Here is a 27,612-nt window from a genome sequence, read left to right on the forward strand (position 1 = left end):
CGTGCCGTATTTTCCCCTCAATTCTGCGATTTATGGGTGTCTTTATTGGCGACGGCTGTCAATATTTATGGCTTTTGTGTGACACGCTGACAGACAACAGGAAATGACTCTTGATTGGCTCTGTTGGGAAATGGGTCCAGGTATAGGCCAGGGCTTCTGTATTATTTAGCTGGGAGAAGCAGTCGCCTACCAGAGTGGCTTTATGCGTCTGTCTGTTCTCGTCTGTAAGAGTACTAACACAACGCCATTAGTAACTGCATCATCTGCTCTTATTGAGGTCCAAAAGAACAGCTGATCTCTCAATGTATATTAACATTCATTTCATTCATTTTAAACCCTATTTAGAGTAGCTTTTCTAAATATTTATGTATCAATGATACATTTAATTGCCATCAAGGAGTAACCTTCTTTGCATGCATTTGGATTAAGTGATATATATATATTTTTATATATATATATATATATATATATATATATATATATATATATATATATATATATATATATATATATATATATATATATATATATATATATATATATATATATATGCAAAAGCATCAGCGGCATCTGAAATTTTCTTCTAAAATGAGCATTTTTCTCAAGTCATCAAAAGTATTGTTCAAATTTTATTTATTTATTAAGTTATATTAGAGTAGAATATATCAAAATAGCAAATAATAGTTTTAGAGGTCATTTTATTGTTTCAAAATTATTATTTTTTAATTTATCTGCAAGTATAATATGGATTAGAAACATTTAAAATTGAATTGAATTTATACTATACGATTATATTTCATAAAACGCACACATTTTTTCTTGTTTTTGTAATTTTAAATGTAATTATATTTGTAATTTATGTTTATAGAATTACAAACACACACACACACACACACACACACAATATTCATAATATAAAGTTTTGAAACTAAATGCAATATATGTTGCCATATAATATAATGCAAAGAAAAAGTATGTATTTGTGCAAATATGTGTGTATGTTTGTATTTTATTTATAATATATATTTGAACTTTAAAATGTATTTATTATTTTATTATTATAAATTACTATAATAATTTATTATTAGTTTACTATACTACTATATTAATTCACACATTGTTCATTTATTATTATTATTATTATTTGTAATTCTTACATTATTATATTATGGCTATATATACTGAATTTAGTTTTTATTTAAACTTTTATTTAAAATTTAAACTTTGTATTTTATATATAATATATATTTGAACAAATAATTAAAATAATTTATTTTATTACTATTATAATTTACTATAATAATAATTCACACATTATTTATTTATTTATTGTAATGCTTCCATTTTTATATTATGGTTATATATTGCATTTAGTTTTTTTTTTTCAATATTTTATATATATTTTTTTGTATTCTGACATTTCATCAATACCATAGTGTATAAATTCTTTTTTCCTAATCAAATTATTATTATGACTTGATTTGGAGCAAACACCTTTGTAATGAGTGACACACTGGTATTAAGCCTAACAAAAAGTGAACTGGATAACACTAGATGGGTCTCGTGCCAAAATGTCAGACGCGTGCAGCTGCAGACCACCCTCCTTCACCGAGCCTTGCAAACAGGTACAGAGAAAATTCAAAGGCCTGCTCACACAATCTGAGAGAAACATTACTGTCTTAACTATTATGTCCCTATAGTGCCATTTTTGGCATTGGACCATTGTAACGCAATGCTCGCTAGTTTTAAAACGGCTGTCAACACGTCAGTTACTTGAGTGGCCTGGTGCGAATTTGAAATATTTTCCTCTCCCGTAGTTCAGAAATGGTGAAAGCTTCCTTTCATCTTCGTCAGGGGGTCAGGATAAAGAAAGAATGCAATTACAAAAACTATTCTGAAAGTTACGCTCATTGATGTAATGCGTTTGGAAACGTTTAAAAGTGCCAAGACGATGCCAAACGAACCTAAACTGTGAGGCAGAAATAAAAGATATAAGCCGTTTAATGAACAGGTGGCTTTGTCTTTTTCTGATGCCTTGGTGAACATTTCTACGCAACGGCGTCTAACGTTCTCCAGCTGAATCGCACATGCCATTCATCAGGAGCAAATCCATTCACACAATCCAGTTAAATATAAGTGTAAGCCTAGCCCGCACGCTCCCTGTCTTTCTGACTGCAGGCCTTATCTATTGTCTTTGGGACCTTTCAGCGCGTCCGGAATAGACAGCTGTAAATAAGAAGCAAAAATAGACGTCGTAGACAACTGCTGACAGAGCGAGGCGGAGAGCGGACACTAGAAACCTCATGCCTGCGCTGATTACTACAAGTTAATTAAACACTGAAGGACAGACAACAGCAGATCCGAACGAATTAAACAAATGCTCTTTTGTAATGCGCACGTAAAAAGTTTTACACTTTCAGTTGGCGCTTGCATTCTATGGATTTGTTTCAAACCCATTACGTAAAACAGGTGCAAAACTACAGCTGCTGTGCAAATTTAATTTACAAGTGTGAGGTATACGAGGTTGAAAAGAATAATTATAGAGGGGAAAAGGCTAAAGCCTGAGTGCCATTTGGGGAGCTTGACATTATGGACTTTAGTTGAATGTGCCAAAAATCAACATAAAAACCAAAAATTTTATGGCAGTATAATGTACAAACATTTCATATATACTAAAATATTCTAAATATTCTCCGAAATATTTGTGTCAATGCATTAAAATTTTAGCATGCATTTGGATTAAGTAACTATATATATATATATATATTAAGGGTGTAACGGTTCACAAAATTCACGGTTCAGTTTGATACGACACAGTGGTGTCATGGTTCGGTTCAGTACGTTTTCGATACGGGGGGTGGGGTAATTGGTTACGTCACAATGTTTAAACCATGAAGGCGAGCCAATGGATATCACACAAGCAACATGCAAACTTTGCACAAGAGTTACGCTAGGGAACGTCTTCTCAGTCAATTCACTTTACAGAAAGTGAAAGTAAAATGGAACGATGGAGTAATGATGGAGCTTTCGGCATTTGACGCCACATATTCTCTCAGAGACGACGAGAGACGAATTTACTTCAACATGCTGATAACGGTATATAGGTAACAAACTGTTTTCATTTATAGGCTACCCTTAATATTTCCCTTGTATTTACATAGTGAAAAAAAATTGAGAAGAAACGCAATTCGTGTTAAACCGGTTGTTTTTGAAAGTCGGTGCTTGAAATAAAAGCTTTTTATTTCATTGATTTTCATTGATCAATTCATTGATCCAACTAATTCGGTTTGTAATGTGTACCGTACCGAACGGTTCAAGACGAATAATTATATATATATACAGTCATAGCCAAAATTTTTTAGTTTCATCTGACCATAGAAGCCAGTCCCATTTGAAGTTTCAGTCGTGTCTGATAACTGAATATGCTGGAGTTTGTTTTTGGATGAGCGATGAGAATTTTTCTTGAAACCCTCCCAAACAACATGTGGTGATGTAGGTGCTGTTTGACAATTTTATTTTAAGGTTTTCTGCCCCCGAGACTCAACTATTTTCTGCAATTCTCCAGCTGTGGTCCTTGGAGAGTTTTTAGCCACTCAAACTCTCCTTCTCACCGTGCATTAGGACGATATAGACACACGTCCTCTTCCAGGCAGTTTCGTAACATTTTATGTTGATTGGAAATCCTTAATTATTGCCCTGATGGTGGAAATGGGGATTTTCACTGCTCTACCTCTTTTCTTAAAGCCACTTCACTAATTTGTGAAGCTCAATTATCTTTTGCTGCACATCAGAAATATATTCTTTGGTTTTTCTCATTGTGATGGATGATTAAGGAAATTTGGGCTTTGTTTTCCCTCCTATTTATATTTCTGTGAAACAGGAAGCCATGGCTGGATAATTTCATGTTCATAATCACCCTGGAGTGCTCAAAATTGTGAATGTGAATGGGAATATACTTCAGAAATATTTTACTCATAAGAATTTCTAGGGGTACCAATAATTGTGTCCAACGTGTATTTGAGAACAACATTTATTTCATAATGATATTTCCCCCCCATTTTAAATTCTTATTATCCAATGAAAGGTTACATTTTTGTGAATTATTTAAATAAAAGATCAAAAGGATTAACAATGCAGATTATTTTTCACAGCATTCTTTGATCATATTTACCAAGGGTGCTGATATTTTTGGCCATGACTGTATATGTATAGTACAGTATATATACATATGTACAGTTAACACACTGGCCCCACCCCTAGACCTGTACATCATCTTACATTTCATACAGCTGACTGTTGACAAACGCCATAAATGTAGTTATGCCCTATAATTGAAGATATTGGGGCAAAAAAATGCCCCGTATGAGTTTTTGTCTCCTATTTATTTCACATGATAAGCGATATCACTCAAGCAGTATTACACGAGTGCTGATTTTGTCCCGAATATCACACGTTTAAATGTGATTTTATACAACAGTTCAGTAAATAAGAAGTTGATATTGTGTTATATTTTAAACACAAAATGATGTGCTTTTCAATTCTTCAGATAAAATATTACCTTTAAAGCCATAGCAGAATTGGTGCGGGTCTTCGAGCAACACAGCGTTGTTTAGTTTCTGAATGAATCCGCGTTTTGAACGAATCGTGTGAACCAATGATTCAAAGACCCATTCATAAAGAAAGCCGTTTACTTAATTCCTGAATGATTCAGCCGTTGGAACGAATCATAAAGGCATTTACTGTTGCCTGCTGGCAGATTTAGTCTCTTATTTAGAGTATCATTTCATAAAAAATAAAAACTTTAATTTTAAATGAATAAATTTAATTTTATAAAACTTTAACCTTAATGTTTACGTGTAACAAATTTTATGTTGAATCAAATAAAATATTTCTTTCTAAAGCTACAATTTGTAATGTCTACTTGATACTTTCTCATTTAACATAAAAACGGCTTTAAATAATCTTTTGTGGGTATTTTCACAGTCAAATTATTTTAATAATTAGATTAATTAATCAACACCATGTAATCAACGTAATTAATTAAATTAAAAATGTTAATCGACTGACAGCCCTAATATATATATAAATGCCTTAAAATCTGGCATGCATTTGGATTAAGTAACATATTAATACTTACTACTATATATACTTATATATAAAAATATATATGTACAATCATTTTATATATACTAAAATATTCTAAATATTTGTGTATCAATGCATTTCATTTTATATAAATTTTATATATATAAATATATACAGTATATATAGATAGATAGATAGATAGATAGATAGTTACAAACACTTTAAATTTGAAACATGTCAGTGTATATTTTGTGTGAATATACAATTAAGTAATATAAGATTAACATAACAGTATATCATATGTTAAAATAAACAATATTACAATTTATATCACAATATTAATTTAATCAATTATTACAACTATTTCACATATTTAAATAACATATAATTAAATATATATTTTGTAAAATAAAAGTGTTTTTTTTTTTGTTTGTTTGTTTTTTAATGGTGATTTATAGCAATTCCATCTACTAAATCAAAGCATTTTTTTAAAAACGACATCTCATGAATGCTGATATTGTGGCGTTTAAATGCAAGGCTGATATTAAGGCTCTTGTACGAGACGCTATTTTGGTATAAAGCAACTATTTACTGTTATGAGGGCAAATGTGCAGCCGTTTTTACTTTTCGACTAGTACATAAGGGGTGAAAATGTTGATTGAGTTGATTTGTTAGCTTAAATCAGCCTCTTCGGAGCAGTTTGTCTAGCGTCGGCTCGGTCTGATTGGGGTGTTTTGGGGCTTCACTCTACATCCTGGTTTTAACAAGCATCCAGTGCGGCCAATAAAAAAGGCTTTTACCTTAATCGCCACAAGATAATATCAAACATTTGTCCCTTTCCGGAGTGCAAAGTGCTTACAAATGCCGAAGATAAAGAAAAGTAAACATATTTCTGTATTTCTCTCTCTTTTTTCCCCATTTGTGAGGAATGGAAGCAGCGGTACGAGTCCATCAGCTCCTGGGCAGGACCTAGAAGTTCATGACAGGCTTTTATCCCTCATCAAAGCAACAAGTGGATGAACAGACTCTTCTCCGTCCGCTCCAAACGCCTCCCAGGAGTCTCCCACAGGCCCTGAGGGGAGTTCGGACCCTAAATCTCTCCTTTTAACAAGTGTACGCACTTCCTTCCTTCGCCCGGTTAGGCCTTGAGGGTGCAGGGCGCATTTTTCAGGGAGAAAGAAAGAGCGAAGCTGCCATATAGGAAGCTCTGTATGCAATGCCCCGTGAAAGAGCTGTGGATGTCGTGTTTTAAGAGCTGCGATCTGATTGGATGATTCATACGCAGCTTTAGGGATTTATCAGTCATGTTTACAAGGTACCAGACTGCTACAATGAGCACTTTTGAAGAAGAACTATAGGAAAGATTTGCAAAATATGTCATAAAATCATCGCACAACATAAATATTTTTGTTTTAAATGATTTTTAAGTCAGTAAACGAGATACACTACCCTTCATAAACAGATTTAATGATTTTGTGTCATATTCGATTTAAAATACACAAAAACAGTAATATTGTGAAATATTATTGCCATTTAAAATAACTTTTATTTAATTAATTCTTGAATTTTCAGCATCATAACTCCAGTCTTCAGTGTCACATTATTCTTCAGAAATCAGTCTAATTTGCCGATTTGATGCTCAAGAAATTTCTTCGTATTATCATCATAATTTATAATTATTTATCAGTGTTGAAAACACCAGTGCTGCCTAATATTTTTTGGAAACTTAAATGACTTTCATTCAATATATTAAATAGAAAGTTCAAAAGAACAGGATTTATTTGAATGTCACTGCTGTGACTTTTAATTCATTTAATTCATCCTTACTGAAAAAAGTGTTGACTTCTTCCAAAAGAATAAAAAAAAAATTAAAAACACCAAAACAACCACAACTTACTGACCCTAAACTTTTAAACAATAGTTTATCTTTGAAAAGAACAGTATTTTTTGCTTTTTTTCTGAGATTTATAAGAAATATCCAGAACTTTTGTATGCCATTTTCTTTACTTTAGGTTTTTTGTTTAAAGTAATAAATAGTAAATGCATCTTTTCATTCATAAATTGTCCTTACTAAATAAAAATATGAATTTCTTTACAAAAATGTATATTTGAGTGAAAAAAATCTCTCTCTCTATCTCTCTTTTTAAATAAAAATTAAATAAATAATAAATTAACTATATCATAATACATAATAATAAACAGTAAATTAATTAACTGTCTAAATAATAAATAAGTAATAAAAATAATCAGCACTTTTGGATGCTAATTTTGATACTTTTAGGTCTATTTTTGCTTAAAAGTATTAAATAATAAAGGCATCTTTTCATTTAAAATTCATCCTTACTGAACAAAAAAATATATATATTTTTTAAATCTCTTTGAAAGAAATTAATATTTGTATTCAGTAAGCATAAATAATAAAAATAAAATAAATAATAAATAAATAACATAATAAATAAATTAACTAATAAATTCTAATAAATAATAAATTATTTAACTAAATAAATAATCAGCCCTTTTGGATGCTATTTTTGTTACTTTTAGGTCTGTTTTTGCTTCAAAGTAATAAATAGAAAATGTTTCAAATAAAATTTGAAGTCACATTCACGTTTATATTCTTTAACTCTGAGGCAGAAATGGGCTTCATCAGTGATTGGCCACTTCAACTGTCAGACTGTCTCTTCCTGTCTAAGCAGACGGTTCTTGTTCTTGCTGAAGTAAATTGCACGAATGTGCGACTATTGATTGACGGACTCAAATAATGAACTTGTAATTTGTAATGATTAAGCATGTATAAATTAATAAATGTTTACATGCATCTCTTCACATTCACCTACCCATGATCCACCTTGAACGTTGGTGTTATTATTAATTTTCCTGGCATCTTCAGGGGGCAAAAACCTGAACTTCAGCGCTGCAATATTTATGAAGTGCCAAAACACCGCATTCTTCCAGAATTCATGACAAGACATGGAGTTTTTGTCCAATTGTGCATTATTTATGAATGAAAAGAGGCCTTTGTGGACGTTCTCCTGCTGCCCATCTCTTCTGATCAAACAGACATTGTTACCACTGAAATAGCAGAAAAAAAAGAGCGACGGGAGACTAGCCAGAGAGAAAATATGTACAGGAGCAGGCCTTACGAAAACTCACATGCTATCTCCAATCCAGCCAGTGGATATCATCTATCAGTGGACAAATGCAGGGACGAGAATGCTGCGTCTCAAATGAAATAATATATCTTTGAAAGCCTATGCCTGCACCAGGCCTAAAGCCCATATATCAAGTCTGAGCGGCTGGTGGATCCGGTCCAGGGGCCATTAACCTCCCACCTGTTTCCCCCCCTGTCCTTCACCACGCACCCCTGCCCTTGGTGCCGCTTCTGGGGCTCGTTCGGCCCCCCTTTCCCCTCGCCCCTCGTGACAATAACCCCCCACGCCACACGCCGATGTAAAGCGACGCCAGGCTCAGGCTGGAATAATTCAAATTCGGCGGACCAGGGACACGGTTACAAATCTCGGCTCACTCGCTCGCGAGGCTGTTTGTCAGGAGGCGCGCTGGCTTGACCTCAGGCCGTCTGCGAGTCACGGGGAGGGCAGGAGACGCTGCGGCCCGTCTGGGTTGTATATGTGGAGATGAAGCTGGGGTGGGGGTGATATAAATCGTGAGCAAGTTCACAGATCACGACTGCAACGCCTTATTAATTTCTGCAGATGCGACGGCCACAGAAATTACAGTCTCTGACCTGAACCTCTGAAATTGGACTGGCGGATTAACAAAAACGGAAAAGGATGAGAAAAAGTGTTGCGGAGCATAAAAATATATTAACGGACGGTGAAAATATTTGATCTGAAATGAATACAGCAATGGTATTTGGACACTTACACTACATGTTTTTGAAAGAAGGCTTCATTTATTTAATCAGAAATACTGTAAAAACAGTCATTTTGTGAAATATTATTAGGATTTAAAATAAGTGATTTCTATTTGAATATATTTTTTAAATTAATTGATTCCTTTAATGCAAAGCTGAATTTTCAGCATCATTACTCCAGGCTTCAGTGTCACACGATCCTACAAATATCATTCTAATATGCTGATTTGATTTGCAAAACAAGCATTTCTTCTTTTTGCTGCTTATTTTTGTGGGAAAATATTTTTTTTATTTATTTTTGTTTTTTAGGATTCTCTGATGAATAGAAAGTTCAAAACAACAGCACTTATTTGAAGTACATTTTTTGTAATATTATAAATTCTCTTTTGGATATTTTAATGCATCTTTGTTTAATAAAAGTATTAATTTAAAAAAATAAAAATAAAATAAATAAAAAAATCTTACTCACCCCAAACTTTTAAATGGTAGTGTAGGTCACACTTAAAAATGCAGAAATGTCATTGGACTGTTCAAAAAAATCAAACAAAGATGTGTTTATTTTAAAGAAAAAGAGTGCAAACACTTTCCATGCAAAAATATTCTCATAAAGAAACCTGCATGAAAATTATTTGCTTGCAGATGCCACTTGTTTTGATATTTTTTGTTATATATATATTTTTTTCATTTAAATGAAAAGCAATAAAATTCATAGTTTTTTTTTTTTTCAAGTGTGATTTAATTGTCCAAACACTTTTTGAGGCCACTGCAAAATAATAATAATAATAATAATAAAGTCTCCTACGAGTCTCCTAGTATTTTGGCAGAATATAGTATGTACTACACACATATGGGAATTTTCTGAAAGCATGAAATACCTGTAAAATAATTATATATATGTATATATATATATATATATATATATATATATAAAATTTATTTATAAAATTATATAAATATATTATATTGCACATTACACAATTTTGTAAATTTTACATAATTATACATTCCATAATTAAATATACGAATAAAAAAATATGCAAAATTCAAAGTGGTGTCACACATAGCGTGAATGAATGGTGACCATCTAGACACTGTAACACTGGAAGTGCCACAGAGAGTGACGGGCAGCCACAGACCGTCCCCTATCTCCTGTCCTCTCTCTCCTCACAGCTGCTTTTTCAATAAGCACGAGTCTCACGGCTGGGTGCAGGTTAGAGAACAAGGCCCTAATACAGTGCTGCTTTACTTAATGGCAGGCCTGGTATTGTCATTCAATTCACTGTCGAGAGAGAGAGAGAAAAAAAGTGGCTAACAGTCCCTGAGCAGCCGTGAAAGAGTAAAAATAAATATTGGCGCCACATGTCAGGGTATTGTAAGTTTTGCACGGTTGACTTTTATCAGCTCGGAGGACTAAATTTAAGACAGTACATTTGTGGCACAATATCAGCGGTGATTAAGTTTACCCAAGTACATTGTGTCGGGGACAGAAAAGCTGCAGGAATCCTCACTAGAACGATTAAGCCTGTGGTGAATCTGTGCGTTTTAATGCCATTGTGTGCTGAGGAAAAGCCAAGTGCACGCATCCTATCCGTTAAACAATAGCCCGTCGTCCACAATGAAAGGGTGATCTCTCTATGGATGTGAATCACTCTCCACGTTATGGGCCGGGCAGCTAACGACAGAGCCAGGGGAGGACAAGCACGCACACAGGCCTCATACCAGCTCATATTGTCAGTGCAAACACTGGGAAGCCTGCATCTGTTTCCCCCCCACCCGCTAAACATGACTCCCACCCTTAGCATGACAAACCAGCCAGACGACGGGGATGCTGCTGGCACGCACCTTCAAAAACACACACACAAACACGCTATGATGCATACAGCAAGCATTTTAGCATTTGTACAACAAGCAATGAATAACTAGCTAGCTTCTGTAAAGCACTGTATTCATTATCAAGCTATCTGGGAGGATAAAATTGTGATTCAGATTTAGTTTAGTTTAGTTTAGTTTAGTTTACAGGCGATTTCATTCATTAACCCTATAAAGCCTACTCTATCATATTTGGTACAACATTTAGAAGGTTTCTAAATGATCAACATAGTTAATTCATAATGAATTTAGCTTCTATTCAACATTGTTTTTATTAGCAAGCTATCTGCGAGGATAAAATAGCAATTTTGATGCAGTTTTACGAAGCCTTTTTGTTTATTAACCCTATAAAGTCTGCGGTATCATATTTGATACACAAATTTATAAGCTCTCTAAATTTATCAACATAATTAAATTAGCTTCTGTATGACAGTTTTTATTAGCCAGCAATCTGGGGGACTACAACAGCAATTTTGAATATTTTGCAAGCCATTTTTTTAATTAACCATATAAAGCCTACTGTATCATATTTAGTACACACATTTCTAAGGTTTCTAAATTAGCAAAATAGTTAATTCCGAATTAATTTAGCTTCTATTCAACATTTTGTTATTAGTCAGCTAACTGGGAGGCTATACAATAGCAATTTTGATGCAGTTTTACAAGGTTTTTTGTTTATTAACCCTATAAAGTCTACTGTATCATATTTGATATACAAATTTCTATGGTCTCTAAATTATCAACATAATTAGACTATAATTACATAAGCTTCTGTATGACATTGTTTTTATTATCTAGCAATCTGGGGGACTACAATAGCAGTTTTGAAGATTTTACAAGCCATTTTTTTCCATTAACCCTATGAAGCCTACTGTTTGTCAAATTTTTATATGCAAATTTCTAGGGTCTCTAAATGATCAAAACTGCTAAAAAAAATCCTATTGATTGCTCTTAGATCGATAGTTTTTTCCCCCTACAGGTCATGGTTCATGTGTATTTATCTTTACTGATCATAGTACATCATCATGGCATTGCATTATATGTTTTATCCTTACATAAACAAACTACAGAGCTTTGATCATGAAACAAAGCATTTAAAAATCATCTTACTAAGACACATTACTGGTAGATAATATATAGAATGATACTGATATTTATAAGTAGTCTGCTATACTGTTATAAAAATCTACATAACAAGCTACCAAAATTTCATCTATTTTTTTTCATAAACTTCTATATCATACTACATGAGCCATAAAAGCCTGATATATTAAATATGATCAAAAAACACAAACTTTTTATATGTTTTAAATATTTTGCCTAAAGGTCCAATAAACTATTTTAATTTAAATGGTTAAAAGGGTTAATAGGTTAAAAGTCTCTTAAAACAGTTTTTTGTCGATTGGTAGCTAAGCTAATTTTTCACATCGTCTTCTTTTCCCAAATTTTACAGCTTCAATGTCGCCCAAGTGTGAGAAATGGCCATCGGAATGTTCCTCTCATTTTTTTTTTCATGTGTCTGAACACAATAGTGAGCTCTCTTCAGAGATCCCATCATGACCAAATATTTATGAGAGCTGTAACCGAAGTCTAACTTATGGAAACTAAATCTTTAAACACTTGGCAGACGTTTCACACCCGGCTCTATTACGAGAGAAATTCTTTTGTTCTTACGAGGCTAATAATAGTGCTGTAAATGTAGATATATTTATAGCCAACTCACCACCCTTCCAGACAAGCCTTATATTCACTTGTATTTCCTGTGTTTATTATATGCTACCCACCACTTTGTCATTAGCTCGCTCGCAGAATATTCGCAAATGACTTTTTTCGCAGTAATCTAGTAGTTGAAGCATTTATTGATGTCTAAGGTGGTTTTGGGTTACATACATCTATGAGCTCTCTACAAGCAGGTGTGTACGCTAGCATATGCTAGCAGTGGTTGTTTACACAGGTGCCGCTGTATAAACATACTAATCTGCTAGCGTAGCACTGCTAATGAAACTGTTGATTTCAATTATTAGCATGTTACTCCATAGCACCTTTTGAGAAATTTACGACTCACTAAATTCTAGGAAGTATGAATAAATGTGAGGAGAGGCCTTTCACGGCAACATCGGCAGCATTTACTGCATTTCTATGCCATTAAACCTGAATATATAGCTCTTGTCTTGAGCTCTCAAATGGATGAAGCTTGTTAAAACCGCAATGTTACGTGGGATAAACCTCCATCAGCATCACAAAGCTCCATGGGTAACAATAGCTGTATGAGTGTTCGCTAATTAGAGTCAGGAGTGGGTTCAGACTTTCTAGTGCTACCTTTTTTGTTTGTGGTTTTTCCGTTAGCGCTTCAATGTGCGATTTAGCGAGGGCACATGAGAGCTGCGCTAATTACAACTTCACCGCCACGCTACGACTGCTAATGTCAAATTCGACAGCTACGCCCTTGTCTCTTTTAACAACTATTGTGTAAAACAATTAGCCGGGGCGAGAAAGTAGTCATAACATCAAGGGGAAGCTACTCCACCGCGGCGAAAGGTGAAGTGCAAACACAATTAAAGGTAAATGATACAGACAGCAATTAGCCATTCACAAATGCTAATCCATGCGAAAGTGGGAATACAATGCTTGAGCTAAAGAGCACGAGAACAGATAATAAAGCTCTATAAGTAAGAGCACAGGGAAAAGGATAACATACAGCTTTATAACAAAGACATGAAAACTGAATTAGAATTCATTTTTGACCAGCAAACTTGGTCGAAAAAAAAAATTTGCATATCCAGATATCAAAATAGAGATATATACTATGAGATATATATCCAGATATATACTGTAGGCCAATCTTCAGTATAAATGAATTCTAGTACATCTCATGAGCTATTGAACGCGATGAGAGGAAAACAATAAGGTGCCTGTAGCTCTAACAGCACAAAATGAATGATTTGAATTGGGTGCTGTCAGATTTCCCAGTGGCATATCAAAACATGTCACGGTCGGGTAAAATACAGCATGCTCACGACTAAAATCTTTCACAGAGTCAGACATGCACGAGTTACTAAAACCCTCACAGTCTTCTCAATCCCATCAATATTTCTGTCAGACAGATGTGTATTGTGGAAAAAAAGTTAAAAGAAGCGAAAATAAAAAATGAACAACACCTGACTGGCCTCTTCGGCTGGTGTAGTAAACCGTCAATTATAGATCACTGTGTGTCAATACATCATTTGAAATACTCACACAAATAATGTATTTTTCAGGCCGTCCCGAAAAAAAGTCCTCATATATAGCCTTGAGACTTGTCATTATTTATGGAAAACTGTGAACTGTAATTAACTGTCCAGTCAAGAGATATGTTTGTTTGTCACCCTTTCTTAGATATTTTTGTTTCTTCATCAGATCAGATTTTGAGAAATTTAGCATTACTTCAGTTGCCCACCAACGGATTCTCTGCTTCTTACAAACGTTCAGCTTTTTGCTTCACAAGATGTTAACTGGACTGTAGTCGTGTGGATTACTGGAATGTTTTTATCAGCTGTTTGGACTCTCATTCTGACCCATTCACTGCAGAGCATCCATTGCTGAGCAAGTGATGTATTTCTCCAAATCTGTTCTTATGAAGAAACAAACTCATCTACATCATGGATGGGCTGAGGGTCAGTATATTTTCAGTACTATTCATAAAACACCTTCATTCTGTATTTTCCGAGAATTACTATACTGAATTGTAGGCCAACAGACATCCCAACTGATTCCCAACTCAATGTAAAATGCTTTTGGATCACTTTACGTTTTTGACAACCCAACACCAAACCAACGAAAGCATCACGTACCTTCAGTTCCCGGAAGAAGATGCTGCTCCTGGCCCATTCTACAATGGAGAACAGTGTCTGGTCGGCCATCTTGCACATGAGGCCGAAAGTGTTGAGTTTCTCATGCTTGCCTCGGCTGGCCTGCTCCTGCTGGAGGTACGCTAGGATCTTTGCTTGCACCTGGGGCTCGTCCGGCTCACACTTGAGCAGCTCCACCACCAGGTGAGGGAAGGTGGGCGGCGATCCGCCCGCGTAGGCTTCTACGTACGGGTAGCCCATGAGGGACTCCGGCGAGCTTGTGTAGGGGTCGGGATACTCTGACTTGATGGTGCGGCTCTGGAAGTGACCGTACGCCTGGTAGCCCTGCAGTCCTCCGGCGTGCGGCGGCATGGCCATGCTGACCGGCGAGGTGACGAAGGGACTGCGGTCAAAGTCTGCAGGTGGCAGGCCTGCGCTGGAGGAGCTGTGGTGGTGGTGGTGGTGGTGGTGATGATGGTGGTGGCTCAGTGGAAGCCCCTTGGAGGCTGAATGGATGTTCTGAATGGCAGAGGTAATGGTGAGGTCCGCTGGGACGGTTTGCATGACTTGCGTCATGGCCTCCAGCTTGAGTCCGTTGGCCCGGATCAAGGCTTTTTTCTGTTGCTTGAGTGCCCGGTCTCGTTTGTACATGGGGCCGAACTTGTTGCGACCTCCTCTCATTCGATCGGCCCTCACAGCTTATAAAAGGCAAAACACAGAATGTATCAGTTATCAGTTCATGAAGAAATCACAGAATTGAAGCTAAAATAATAGATAAAGTGTGTCATTTCTGTGCCACTAGTGTCACCAAACGGAAATGGTTGTGAGTTATTCAGAACTGAATTGAGAATAGCATTTAAAAACACATTATATTCCTGTATGTCAGTGGAGTTTAAATTTAGGTAGTAAACAGGATGCAGAATTGGAATTCAAATTTAAAGAAGCAGAATTTAAATTGATTTAAATTCAAAGAAATTTAAATAACTATTAACTGTCATTTGCATCAAGAAAATCAGTGGTATCAAGAGAATCTTGACAAAGACTTGAAAATAAGCATTTTGGCCAGATAGATAGATAGATAGATAGATAGATAGATAGAATTCTTCAGTTCTTCAGCCATATTTTTGTGACAGTTCTGTTATTGGTCTAACAAAGAGATAGCCCCACCCACAACTCATGCAATTGGCTGAGCCGTTGCTATGTTGGTCTGGTCAGGATTCTCAAACATTGTTTTGAAAACACCAGAATGTTTATACATTTCAAAGGAGTAACTGGCAAATTGCTAACAGTTACTTCGTTAAGTATACAAGACAAAAATATTGTAATATCAAAAACTTCACACACTTCACCTTTAAATAGTGAAATAGACTCAGTTTTTGAAGTTTGGTACAGTTTCAATTGAACTACACCACAGCAGAGAAGACTGGTCACACACTTTTATAGGCCGTTTATTTATTTGCTACAAGCAATCAGTGTAAATTTCATGTGTGAATTTTACATTCAGTGGTGTTAGTTTGTGTTGCTACCCATGTGACCTGTTTTTTCAAAGGCAGACCTAGAGCAAACTCAGCATAATCGCGCCAGAGGACACAATTTAGAGAGAAACGGTGCTAATGATTCAATATTAAACTGAAGCGAGACAAAGTCAAGCGGACGAGATCATCATTATGGCAAATAAATGAAGAGAGTGCCATTGCCCGGAAGCGACTCTGATCCCCGCCACAGGGCCGTAGACTTCACTTTCGTCTGCTGAGTCGCATGTTAATTATTTATGCTTAATTATTTCTCTTTTATGCTCCACGTTGTCGGCAGGTGGATGGCTGGAGGTTCCAGCAACGCGTTAAACACACAGCAGCATATGCATAGAGCATGCGTTTGTAGACGCGTTCGCGACTTGACCGCCGCTCGTTAGGCCCTAATATCTCACGAACGGTAGATCTTAAAAAAATAAAACAATTAAAAGAAAACCCTCGGTCCAACAGCTGCCTTGGGAGTGATTTTAATGGTCCTTGTCACAGCGGTGAGTGTTTGTGTGTGTGTGGTTGTCACTACGTGTGTGATCTGATTGATCCGGCGAGAGAGGGAGGCAAAGTGTTACCACTGCGATCCCGCTGACAGCTCTCATAACAGTCAAAAATGATTCCTGAGCAACTTAGTGGGAGATTATTTTTTTTTGTGTGTGTGTTTTTGGCCCTTAATGTGGTTGTTAAAAATTTATCCAATCAGAACAACTGTGGTAAGTTTAACTATTAATGATTCCTGAGCAACAGGGTAATTAATGAGCTGGAAACTAATAGTCGGCCCTTATGGGAAATCACAATTAGACCTGCAACTCAGATCATGAATCCATGCCCCCATCCGTGCGCGTGCACGCTTACACACTCTTTCTGACACCATCCCCCTCTTCCTTTTTGTCTTCTGATAAGATTTTTTTTTCTCACAGCGTCTAATTAAACAAGGTTATTTACATGCATGTCATACAGATTTTTTGACATAAGACGAGGGGTTTTGTGTGTGCATTTCTGGCTGTGTTAATAATAGTAGTAGTATTATTTTAGTACACACTAGTTGTAGTACACAGTATGTATACTTATGCATAGTATGCAATTTGTCTGTATGCATAGAATCACCTACTACATTTGCGTTGTGTGTGTATTTCTGGATGTATTCAGAATATCACACTACCAAACTTATCCTAATATTGCTAAAGTATATAGTATACATACTAAGTACAGTATACAAATTTTCGGGATTACTACTATTGCACTATACACATTTTTTATGCATAACCTTATGTGCACTTAAGGCCATTTGAAATAGCATACAACTACTATTGTTGCAGTATATAGTATGCATGCTTATACTATGCACAGAATGCAAATTTCCTGTATGCATTATGACATTTTGTACATTTCTGGCTTTGTTTGAAATGGTATGCTACCAACCCTACACTTATTACTGTTGCAGTATATACTGTAGTATGCATACTATGCAAACTTTCTGTATACATAGAATTACCTTCAGTGCATTTCTGGCTATCAAATAGCATGCTACCATACTACTTCTATTATTTTTGCACTATATAGTATGCATACTTGCACAGTTTACATTTTCTGTATACATAAAATTAATTACTGCATTTGCAAAAAAGCACACTACACAGAATAGCATACTGTATATCCCACAATGCAATGCTCTCAACTTGTTTTTCGATTCCTAGTGTGACGAATGAGCTTGAAATTATTTTTTGTATTATTCGTAATTTGATTGGGTTGCTGAAAGTGCATAAAAATTTTAATAAAAATGCAAAACAAACTTTCATTTGCATTATTAAACATGATTTTGGAAATGTTTATTGTGGAATAATGCATACTGTTTCACTTAAAGTTTTTAAAATAGTAGCTATTATACAGTATTTATTGTCTAGCATTCAGTATGCAGTAGGCTAGTATTCTATTCCGAACACAGTCCTTTTTTCCCATGTAAACCGTGTATCTATTCTGTATGTGTTTGTAGCCTGTGTCTGTGTGTGTACATGACTTATAAAACCAATTTGTGAGTTACTCAAATGGCTTGCGGAAAGCAATTGCCTCGGTAATAAAAGCAGTTGCCTGATCTAATTTACTTGAATTGGCCGTCCATAGATGTTGTTTGTTTGTGCGTGTTCTACGTTTGTGCATCTGATTCGAGCACTGCTTATTGTCTGATTTATGTGTGTTTAATATACAGGAATATTAAGCGTTGCCTGGGTGAGAATCCCTGTCCTATCACAGGCATATGAATGCCTCCCCTGGCCGGCTCCTGACACACAGTTTGTCATGTCCGCCGGAGCTCTACTCTGAAGGCGCGCCGTTCCATGCGCACACATGAATAGCTATGATACCTATGCATAAGTAATGGGACAGCTTGCTACCGCCACCACCAGCGGCCGGGAGACGGCAAACACGTATCAGCCCCCAAAAATGACAAAGTGCGCAATGCAAAGCATGGAGCATGTTTTGAATATCCACGGAAGGGCTGTGCCAGATCGTCAGATTCATCAAGGTCCTTAATATGGATAACAGACGTTTGATGAAATCTAAACTATTTTACGCTCCGCTGTGCACAACATTGGACTCGAATGGAATGAATAAACGCACGAGGCTGGTCTATGTAGCTTCCTTTTCACTTCCTCAACTCCGTACTGATTATATAGAGGTAAAAAAAGATTGGATTCTTTTTCTTAATCTGTAACTGAGCCACTAATATACTGTAGAAAAGAAGATAATTACAGGCTTCCTCGGAAAGACATAACATGCTCTGCCATGCTTTTTCTAGAACTTTAAAACAGCAGGCTTTCCTTATCTGTATTGATAATAGAGCTTCCATGGAGACATGGAAGGCCAGTTGTCTGTGTCACACTGATATGGATGTTTTGTTTTGCTACTTGTTCAATTATGGCGAGTGTTGCACTCAAATCTGTTTGCTGAAAGCTTCTGATAATAAACAAAAAAAGATTTAAACTGAAGCATTTATTTACAATAGGTCCATCACTACAATTCATGGGGCCTGGGACCCCTAACAAATAGGTAAAGTAAATATTACTACTGCTACTACTATTTAAATCTAGTTAAAATCCTAAATTCCCATAAATTCCTAAAATTGGCATACATTTTATGATAAAAATAAATCATGAATCTTATGATCAAATTAAATCTGCAATCCATCACTAATGCAGGCCCTTCACTATTATAATTTATATATATATATATATATATATATATATATATATATATATATATATATTGACTAATAGATAATCTATATTATTATTATTATTACTATTATTATTAGTGTGTTTTTTATTATTAAAATTTCCATCAATGTTATGAAAAATTATGTCATAAGTAATGGATTGCAGGTTCATCACTAAAATACAGTTATTATTTGTATTATTTTTAAATAAAATTGCTCAGGACTAAAATTGCTAAAGTTGCTCAGGACCATTGAATAATAAGCCAGCTTTACATTACGTATGTATGTATGTATGTATTTATTTATTTTTCATTACAAATCTATTAAACAACATCAAATTATTAAAAATTGTGATGAGTTTAATGACAAAATTTCAAAATTATGTTTCATACTAATAATTATCATTTCTTTAGCAGTAATTCTGTTTTCAAGCAATATGCATGAAACTTACTGCTGCGGTTTGTATTCAAAACACCATTTTGGTTAACATTTTCCATCTTTCCTTGGGAGTACGAACTATCAGAACAAGCCTGTGGGGAGTATTAGCGAGCGCTCATCTCTTTGGACGGGTCTGACAGGGCGCTGGAGGGCCTCGTATCCTGTTGGTAGCATGCGGCAGCAAATCAAAGCCAGCTAGCAATAAAACGACACCGCTAGAAATTCTGCCCTCCAGCAGTTAAACAATTAACAGTCATAGATCTACATACTAAGAGGAAAGGAAAATCATGTAGTAAGCGTGTAGAATTCTTAGATTATTTTGATTATCTGAAGGGATAGTTCACTCAAAAATGTTGTTTTTGTGTTGTTTCACTTCTTTTCTGTGGAACCTAAAAAGAGATGTTTTGAAGAATGTTCATGCTGCGTGTTTCCATACAGTAAAGCGGTCAAGCTCTAAAAACTAAATAATGACTTATATTTCAATCTGTTTCTGCACATTTTCTACTTTTTTTGACAGATGTGGTTCACTTTTATTGCACGGAAAAGAGCAGCTTGAACATTCTTCAAAACGTCTCCTTTTGTGTTCCACAGAGGAATTAAAGTCCTACAGGTTTGTAACAATTTTCAGGTGAGTAAAGCTGTGTTTAGTTACAGGAAGAAATGCACAAATGAACTAAAAAGACTTCTTACCCTCCAGTTTCATGCCGACAGTGAGACACTTCTGGAAGCGACAGTAGGGGCAGCGTTTCCGCTGGGTCTTGTCTATTTGACAGCTCTGGTTCTCTATACATGTGTAGCGCTTGTTGTTCTGCACCGTGCGCTTGAAGAAGCCCTGCAGAGTGAGGTGAATGAAGATGTCAAACTTTTGACCTCCAGTGTTTGTTAATGTGCTATTCAGCCACAGACAACCCACACACACGTACAAAAAAAAAAAAAACACTTATATCCATTCACACAGAGAAAAAAAAGAGGTGTTACACACACTGCCACACAAGTAGACACATATAAAAGTAGAGCCACGGGCAGAGAAACGCTCCCTCAGCAGTCGACGCTCACTTGGATAAACACAAACACACACACCCACACAAAAACTGACATGTGCACCCACACGCACACTTGACATGAACAAACAGAAACGCAGGCTGGAAAGAAACAGATTGAGAAATGTGAGAAGCTGACTAGAGAGTGGACGAAATACCGACGCGATCACTTTAGGTGACCTGCTTGATATCCTCGCTAATATAAAGACCCGCTTTCAGCGTTGTGACATACTAATAGTACATGTTTTACATGTCTCTGTGAGCTCCTCTAAAAGTAATTATGACCAGAGGCTCTGCAAGTCATCAAAGTTGGATTTGCATTGAAAAGTTGGAGTTTACTTTTAACAAATTTTCTTCGGTATTTTAATTGAACATCCAAACAGGGGCATACAAATATCAAAATGTCTTCCAAATAAATTCTTGCTGAACTTCTCTGATCCTATTATTCATACGGCAGAGGCAAAAAAGCAACTGAAAAAATCCAATAAATTATATCCATAATTTACAGCAGTAGGATTACAAGATTCCACCTGCAACTGTTCTGAATTCATTTTCAGTGCAGGAGAGAATCAAACGAGGAACGGTATTAACTTATTCTTGATCAACACCATAGGGAGACCGGCCCATTTAAAACTAAAAGGATCAATACTGGCCAGAACTCAAATAACACACACACACACACACACACACACACACACAACCAACCATAACATGGAGTTCATAAAGTGCTTAACCTTGAATGTAGACTATATCATTAAAACAAGTCAAAATTGAAATGAAATATATAAGAAACAGCAAATACTGGTTGCCTATAGCACATTAGAATTCTAAAACAGAATTTTAAATTACATTTAAAGTTTAATATTGATATTTACATATCGTCAAAACTCAAAACAGAGGTTTTAAACGGCAAATCATTTTCTCATGTGCTACAGAGAGCTGTTAACAATTAAAGAGGAAAATCCACCACCATATACACCCTTTGGGGGGGGGAAACAATGTGAGTCAGTATGTGTGTGTGAGAGCGAGACAAAGACACTGGATTTTCTGAACTGTCCATTTGGTTTACGCACTATCATGTGTGACTGAACTCCAAAACCTCTGACGGTTTCCGGAGATAAACACATCACTAGATTTCAATTAGACATCGACAAAAACAGTAATTTCTTTATTTACTAAACACACAGCCAGTCACAAACAACTCCACAAATAAATAAATAAATAAATAAATAACAAGTCCACATGAATTTGATTCGATTTCATTTTTTTTTTTTTAAGTGGAACATATTAGACTAATAGTTCTTAAACAGTTTTGGATGTCAAGTGTTAACCCAACACCTTACTATATATACTATATAGTCTTAAAATCAGATGTTTTTCACATTTTTCACAACAAAAGGTGTGGAAAATATTTTGTTCTTTCTTTTAAAAACAGATAATGCTATTTATTTTCTATTCTAACAGTCCATAATTATATAGTTAGTTGCATAGTTGCATTTTCGCCTAATCATGAGAACAGACCTAAGACCCATTTTTAGGTCACGACCCACCTAAGAGGTTAAGAGGTTAAAAACAGCTGATGTTACGCACCTTACAGCTCTCACAGGTCAGTAACCCGTAGTGATATCCGGACACCTTGTCTCCGCACACTGGACACATTTCGTCCAAGTCTTCGTCGTAGGAGTAGTCCATCATTTTAAACTGGGGGGCTGAAAATCACAATCAAAATATGAGTAACAATTTACATTACAGAGTTTTAGATGTTTTTGTAATTATGGCAAAAAAAAAATGTTTGGCTGATGTTACAGGAGAATATTTTTAATGTGACACTGAAGAACACAAAACACCAAGAATTGTTTGAGTCTCTGAACAACCAGAAGCTCAAAACCAAACGAAAAGGTTCCTGAACGATTCTTTGCTTACCAATTCAACGATCTTTATTTTTAAGCGTGTAAACACATAGTTTATGTTAGCTGTCTCTTCATACCGTATATATACGTGTAGCCTGCACGCCCTGCAGTTTTGCAAACAAGTCTATAACAAAAGTCGAGGAATCACCAATTGTGAGCTTTACCAAATCCTAGCCTTAAGAGTGAATTTTCTGGAAGTATATGCAGTTCTGGGTCTCTAGGAAATAGCCGAAGCTTTGAGTCGGGTGTGGAGGATGGCCGCAGACAGGGCAAAACTTCAGTTTCGATCTGGTTAATATTCATGATGGCTCGTAAATTGGTGTGGGAGCTCGAGAGAGGCTGCCGTCTCGCGCTGGAGTGGAACGTTTAGCCACGAGGCGAATAAAAGCAAAACAACATGTAAATACACTAGTATTGTGTGCCAGCAAAATAAATCACCGTGGCATGTGTCTTTTGTAGCCTATATTTGAGACTATTCTTCTCTCGGTAAATAATATGGATTTTTATTTCATCTTCGTCTTTTAATTAGCATTAACATTGATGAAGCGATGCAGTTTGAGAGTTCTAAAATAGAACCATCAACTTTTACTTAAAACGAGGTATTTTGGAACAGCGTGTGAAGAAAAAGGACATTCGAATTGGATTTGTGTTCCATATGGATAAAGGAACAGACTAATCTTTTGTGAAGCAAAACTTTAAGCTGTAAAATATAGAACATGTTCGGATTTTCGTTTATTATTAGCCTACACATTATTCTAATGTTCCCATAAGTTATTATTTGTGCAAAATGCATTTTTTTTAACAGAACGCAACAAGTGTTTTAAAATTTTTCACATTTTTTTGTATCATGGTAGAATAATTCCAAGAGCATTACTTCTGAAGCTTTTTCAGTTCGTCGATAATTCTCTTTTTTTATTTACATTTTAAAATTGACTAAAAAACGCCGTTCCTTGATTTGAAACAAATAATCGTTATTTATAACGGCTTGAAATTGTTTTCTCACGTGTGCTCTAGCAGCTTAAAATAGCTAGAATAGGCTACACATAAACTGAAATATTTGAATTTAAAAAGACATTCTTGATTTGTAAAAAACCTCGTACCAAACTATACAACATTCCACGAGCTCTCACCTGGAATTTCTCTCGTGCATGAATTGGAATCTACCTTCAGTTTAAATATATTCCTCGATTATACAATCACTTAAATGCTCGCAACGCGTGGAGATAAAATTTGATTTCTACCAATGTAAATATAGGTTCTTTAAAAAATAAATAAGTAAATAATAAAAAAATAAATAAAAAAATTCTTATCAGTAGCCTAACCATTTGTCGCGGAGTTGCTCTATGGTTCTTTGGATATTAAAAAGTTATATTTTGAGTTGGTTCATCAGATTTTATCCAGTACATAGATGGTTTTCTAAAACAATTTAGTCCTGACTGGAACCTTTATTTAAAAAAGTGCAGCTTATGCCGGCTTAACTATTTTGGACCAGCAGATTTATGTTTGGCGTAAAGCTGCGCTCTGTCATAGTCATTATTGTGGTTTCGTTTCCCCCTTCTGTTGTAGGCCTACTAAGACCAAATTTATTGGCAGGTGATGCAGATCATGTTGAGTTTATAAGAGTTCACTCAGCTCAAAATAATTCACGCTCTGCTATTGCACTTTGTTTCCTAATTTATCTTTCCGCGGCGACCCAGTGCATGTTTAAGCGCGAGTCAGTTATAGTAAAAATAAACGCAAATATTTTGTTTGCAATCCTAAACTTCTGTTTAGGTCATTTTGTAGTAAATAATTTTCTCATTCTTCAAATTTCAGTGACAACGAGTCTAAGTTATATTTGTGGCATGCGGTGTTCATAAAAGGTCACACTGAGTGTAAAATATATGACAATGAGAGATTTAATATTGCGTGCATGAATGAAAGCGTTACTCTGACACGCATGCCGCTTACCTTGCATGTTTCTAGGCATATGCCCCTGTTCCCCATGCGATCGAGCGAGTCCCAGAGATTCTGAGTCGACTTTAGGCAGCATGACAGCTCTGCTGAGCCGATGATGAGCACGCGCCGCTCCGCCTGCGCGCGAGGAACACCAGAGACTCTCAAAAACACCGTCCAAACGTCCGAAACAAATCCTGTGTGTGTGTGTGCACCTATAAGACGCCTGCCCTTCTTTTAGGAGTTGTTCACACGCGGTGTAAGTTCATTAGGGTGGTCTTTGCAGCGACTAAGATGCTGCTCTTTAAACCGGAGTGCGCGAGCTGTCAGGAACTTCGCGCGAGCCCCTCCTCCGCGCGTTCTGCGTCTCTGTATCTGTGAAGTTCAAACGGCTCCTCGCTGCTTTGTTTACGCCGCACTGACACCGCGTCAGCCAATCAGCGCTGCGTTCGCTGCGCTGGCGTCACGCGTTTGTCCAATCAGAATCGAGCCCGAGAATCAGCGCCTCCGCTCGCGCCGGCAAACACCGACAAACTAAACTAATTGAACATTACGAGACACGCAGCGACGTTAACGGGAGCACCGGGAGGTATGTGGTGATATACCGGAGGGCAAAGTGTTTGTGTGTATTAGAAAAATATTTCTGAGTAGGGAGGGTGGTGAGAAGCACGAGAAAATTACACAAGATGTGCTCTACAATTGACGTTTGAAATTTATTTGCGATTTAATTATAGTGTAGGCTACTTTGTGGCATCAACATGCTCTTGAAATGGTCTATGGGATTTTAGAGTTGAAATAATGGAAAAAGAGAGCAAAAAAAAAAAAAAACCAAATGGAAAGACATTAGGAAATGCCTTGTATTGTGTGTTAAAGGTACAGGGAAAATAGTTTTGTAATTTGTTTTAGGCTATTTTATCCTATATAGGCTATTATAAATAAAATAATTTTGAAAATACAAAAATATTTTGTCATTTGAGATTTTTAATGTTAATTTTATTTAAATGTAAAATTATTTCTAGGGTGGGGGGGGGAGATGTAGGCTAAGGAATCTCTCGATAAAATGCTTTTTAATGCACATTGCCTAAATGTGAGTTGTGCTTGATGATATAATGATAATTAAACACTGTAATAAAATCATAAAAACCTGTTAGACAAAGCCCGTAATATATGACAACAAACGTCGGCAACATAACGAAAACAGCTGGCACATAGACGCAATATTTACACTCACACGGAAGAAAATCACCACAAAGCCACACACTTTGTTACTCAGGTTAAAAACATGTTTTTAGTTTCCCTTCACGTCGAGATTTTTTAATTTATTCAAACATTTCATGAAAATGTAAATATATTTAGGCCTATAATGTTAAATATTTTCCATTTAGCCTATATTATGTAATATTAAATATTTTCTATAATAATAGGCTATACTACTACTACTAATAATTTTCTAGTTGTTACAAACTACCTTTAATAGCCTACATTCCGCTACTTTTCCGCTTCTCAGCCGGCTTATCAGTAACGAAACAGCGCAATAAAAGCCTAAAATGCTGTTTATGTTATTGCACTCGATATAAAACGCACTGCATCCTGGTTTAAAAACAAAATAAAGTCTTAATAGCCCAAGACGATGATAAAGCCAGTAATAAACACGTTCAGAAAAGACAAAAAAAAAAAAAAAAAACAACAGGCCAGCGCTGCACATCTGGCCATAATCTTACGCTACAATATATAAACAGCAAGACTCAGACTGCTCATATTCTGTTCAAGTCTGTTGAATATTACAATGAGGACTAATGAATAATGCAATTTTTATCAGAGCAAACAGATGGAAAGTAAACCACTTACCCAAGTCTTTCCTGGAGTCACGTTGTCCCAGTTCACTCTCTAAACTAGTGGACATTGTAGGACCAAAACACCAGGTGATCCACCTGAGCAACTATATCCCATACAACTTTTCCATTCTTTCAAACTTTTGAAGCTTCCTCAATAAGCATCCGTGAAGAAAAGTGAGGTGTTTTTGAGGAAAGCGGCCGCCTGACATCTCTCCCTTTACTTTCACACACACCACCCCCCCCCCCATGACCTGCACTAAACCTGCAGTCATATCTCACCTACTCAACAATATTCAAAACTTCTGAGGTTGATAGGTTTGCCTAGATCACGTGGCGTTAGACAGATTGATAACAGCCAGTTATAAAGTGACACACAGATAGATAAGCCAAAGCGGACAGATAGTACTGAAGGAATGATTAACCGGTGGACAAGAGAGTTCGAACCGCCGTCCACGGCAATGACTGAATGGAAATAAGACAGGTGGTAAAACGCTAGATCAAAAGAACACAACAGGTTGATACCAGGCCGCAAACTTTGAACTACTTCTAAACACTAGCACACAGAGTGAGCTTGTTTTATGGGACGTGTGAGTATCAGGATGGACACACGTGCTCAGCGGGATAAGAAATTGTGATTCACCTGGAGATGTTCCAGGATGTAGTGAAAGACAGGCCGTCATCAACTCACAGATACATACCAATGGAAATGTAAACAAAATCCAAATATGGTTTATACAGTTTAGGTGTTTGTACAGAGGCCTAAATGTAGGCCTATTTCATTTATTTATTGAAATTTACAAATTTGGGCCTCCACTCAATCAATGTTAATATCTTTTATATTATTATATTATATTATATTATATTATATTATATTATATTATATTATATTATATTATTATATTATATTATTATATTATCTATCTATCTATCTATCTATCTATCTATCTATCTATCTATCTATCTATCTATCTATCTATCTATCTATCTATCTATCTATCTATCTATCTATCTATCTATCTATCTGTAGTATATACATATAGTATAGTGTGTGTATATATATGTGTG

The 27,612-nt window shown here is 35.8% G+C and overlaps 1 protein-coding gene across 3 annotated transcripts in view; it reads right to left on the reverse strand.

Moving 5' to 3' along the window:
* nr5a2 (nuclear receptor subfamily 5, group A, member 2) overlaps positions 1–26,770 on the reverse strand; it is a 62,498-nt gene extending 35,728 nt beyond the window's left edge. Inside the window, exons 1-4 of one of the 3 annotated variants that reach the window (XM_058760708.1) lie at positions 26,561–26,770; positions 22,458–22,576; positions 20,518–20,659; positions 14,659–15,353 (exon numbers count right to left, since the gene is read on the reverse strand). In XM_058760708.1, coding sequence (XP_058616691.1) covers positions 14,659–15,353; positions 20,518–20,659; positions 22,458–22,576; positions 26,561–26,615 — 1,011 coding nt within the window. In that variant the 5' untranslated portion in view covers positions 26,616–26,770. Of the gene's footprint in view, positions 1–14,658; positions 15,354–20,517; positions 20,660–22,457; positions 22,577–22,854; positions 22,876–24,727; positions 25,073–26,560 lie in introns of those variants that run through there. The other 2 variants (XM_058760707.1, XM_058760709.1) reach the window with 2 other exon arrangements.
* Between the last annotated feature and the right edge of the window lie 842 nt (positions 26,771–27,612).

This window comes from Onychostoma macrolepis, chromosome 22 (genome assembly GCF_012432095.1).
Source record: "Onychostoma macrolepis isolate SWU-2019 chromosome 22, ASM1243209v1, whole genome shotgun sequence".
Classification (NCBI taxonomy): domain Eukaryota; kingdom Metazoa; phylum Chordata; class Actinopteri; order Cypriniformes; family Cyprinidae; genus Onychostoma; species Onychostoma macrolepis.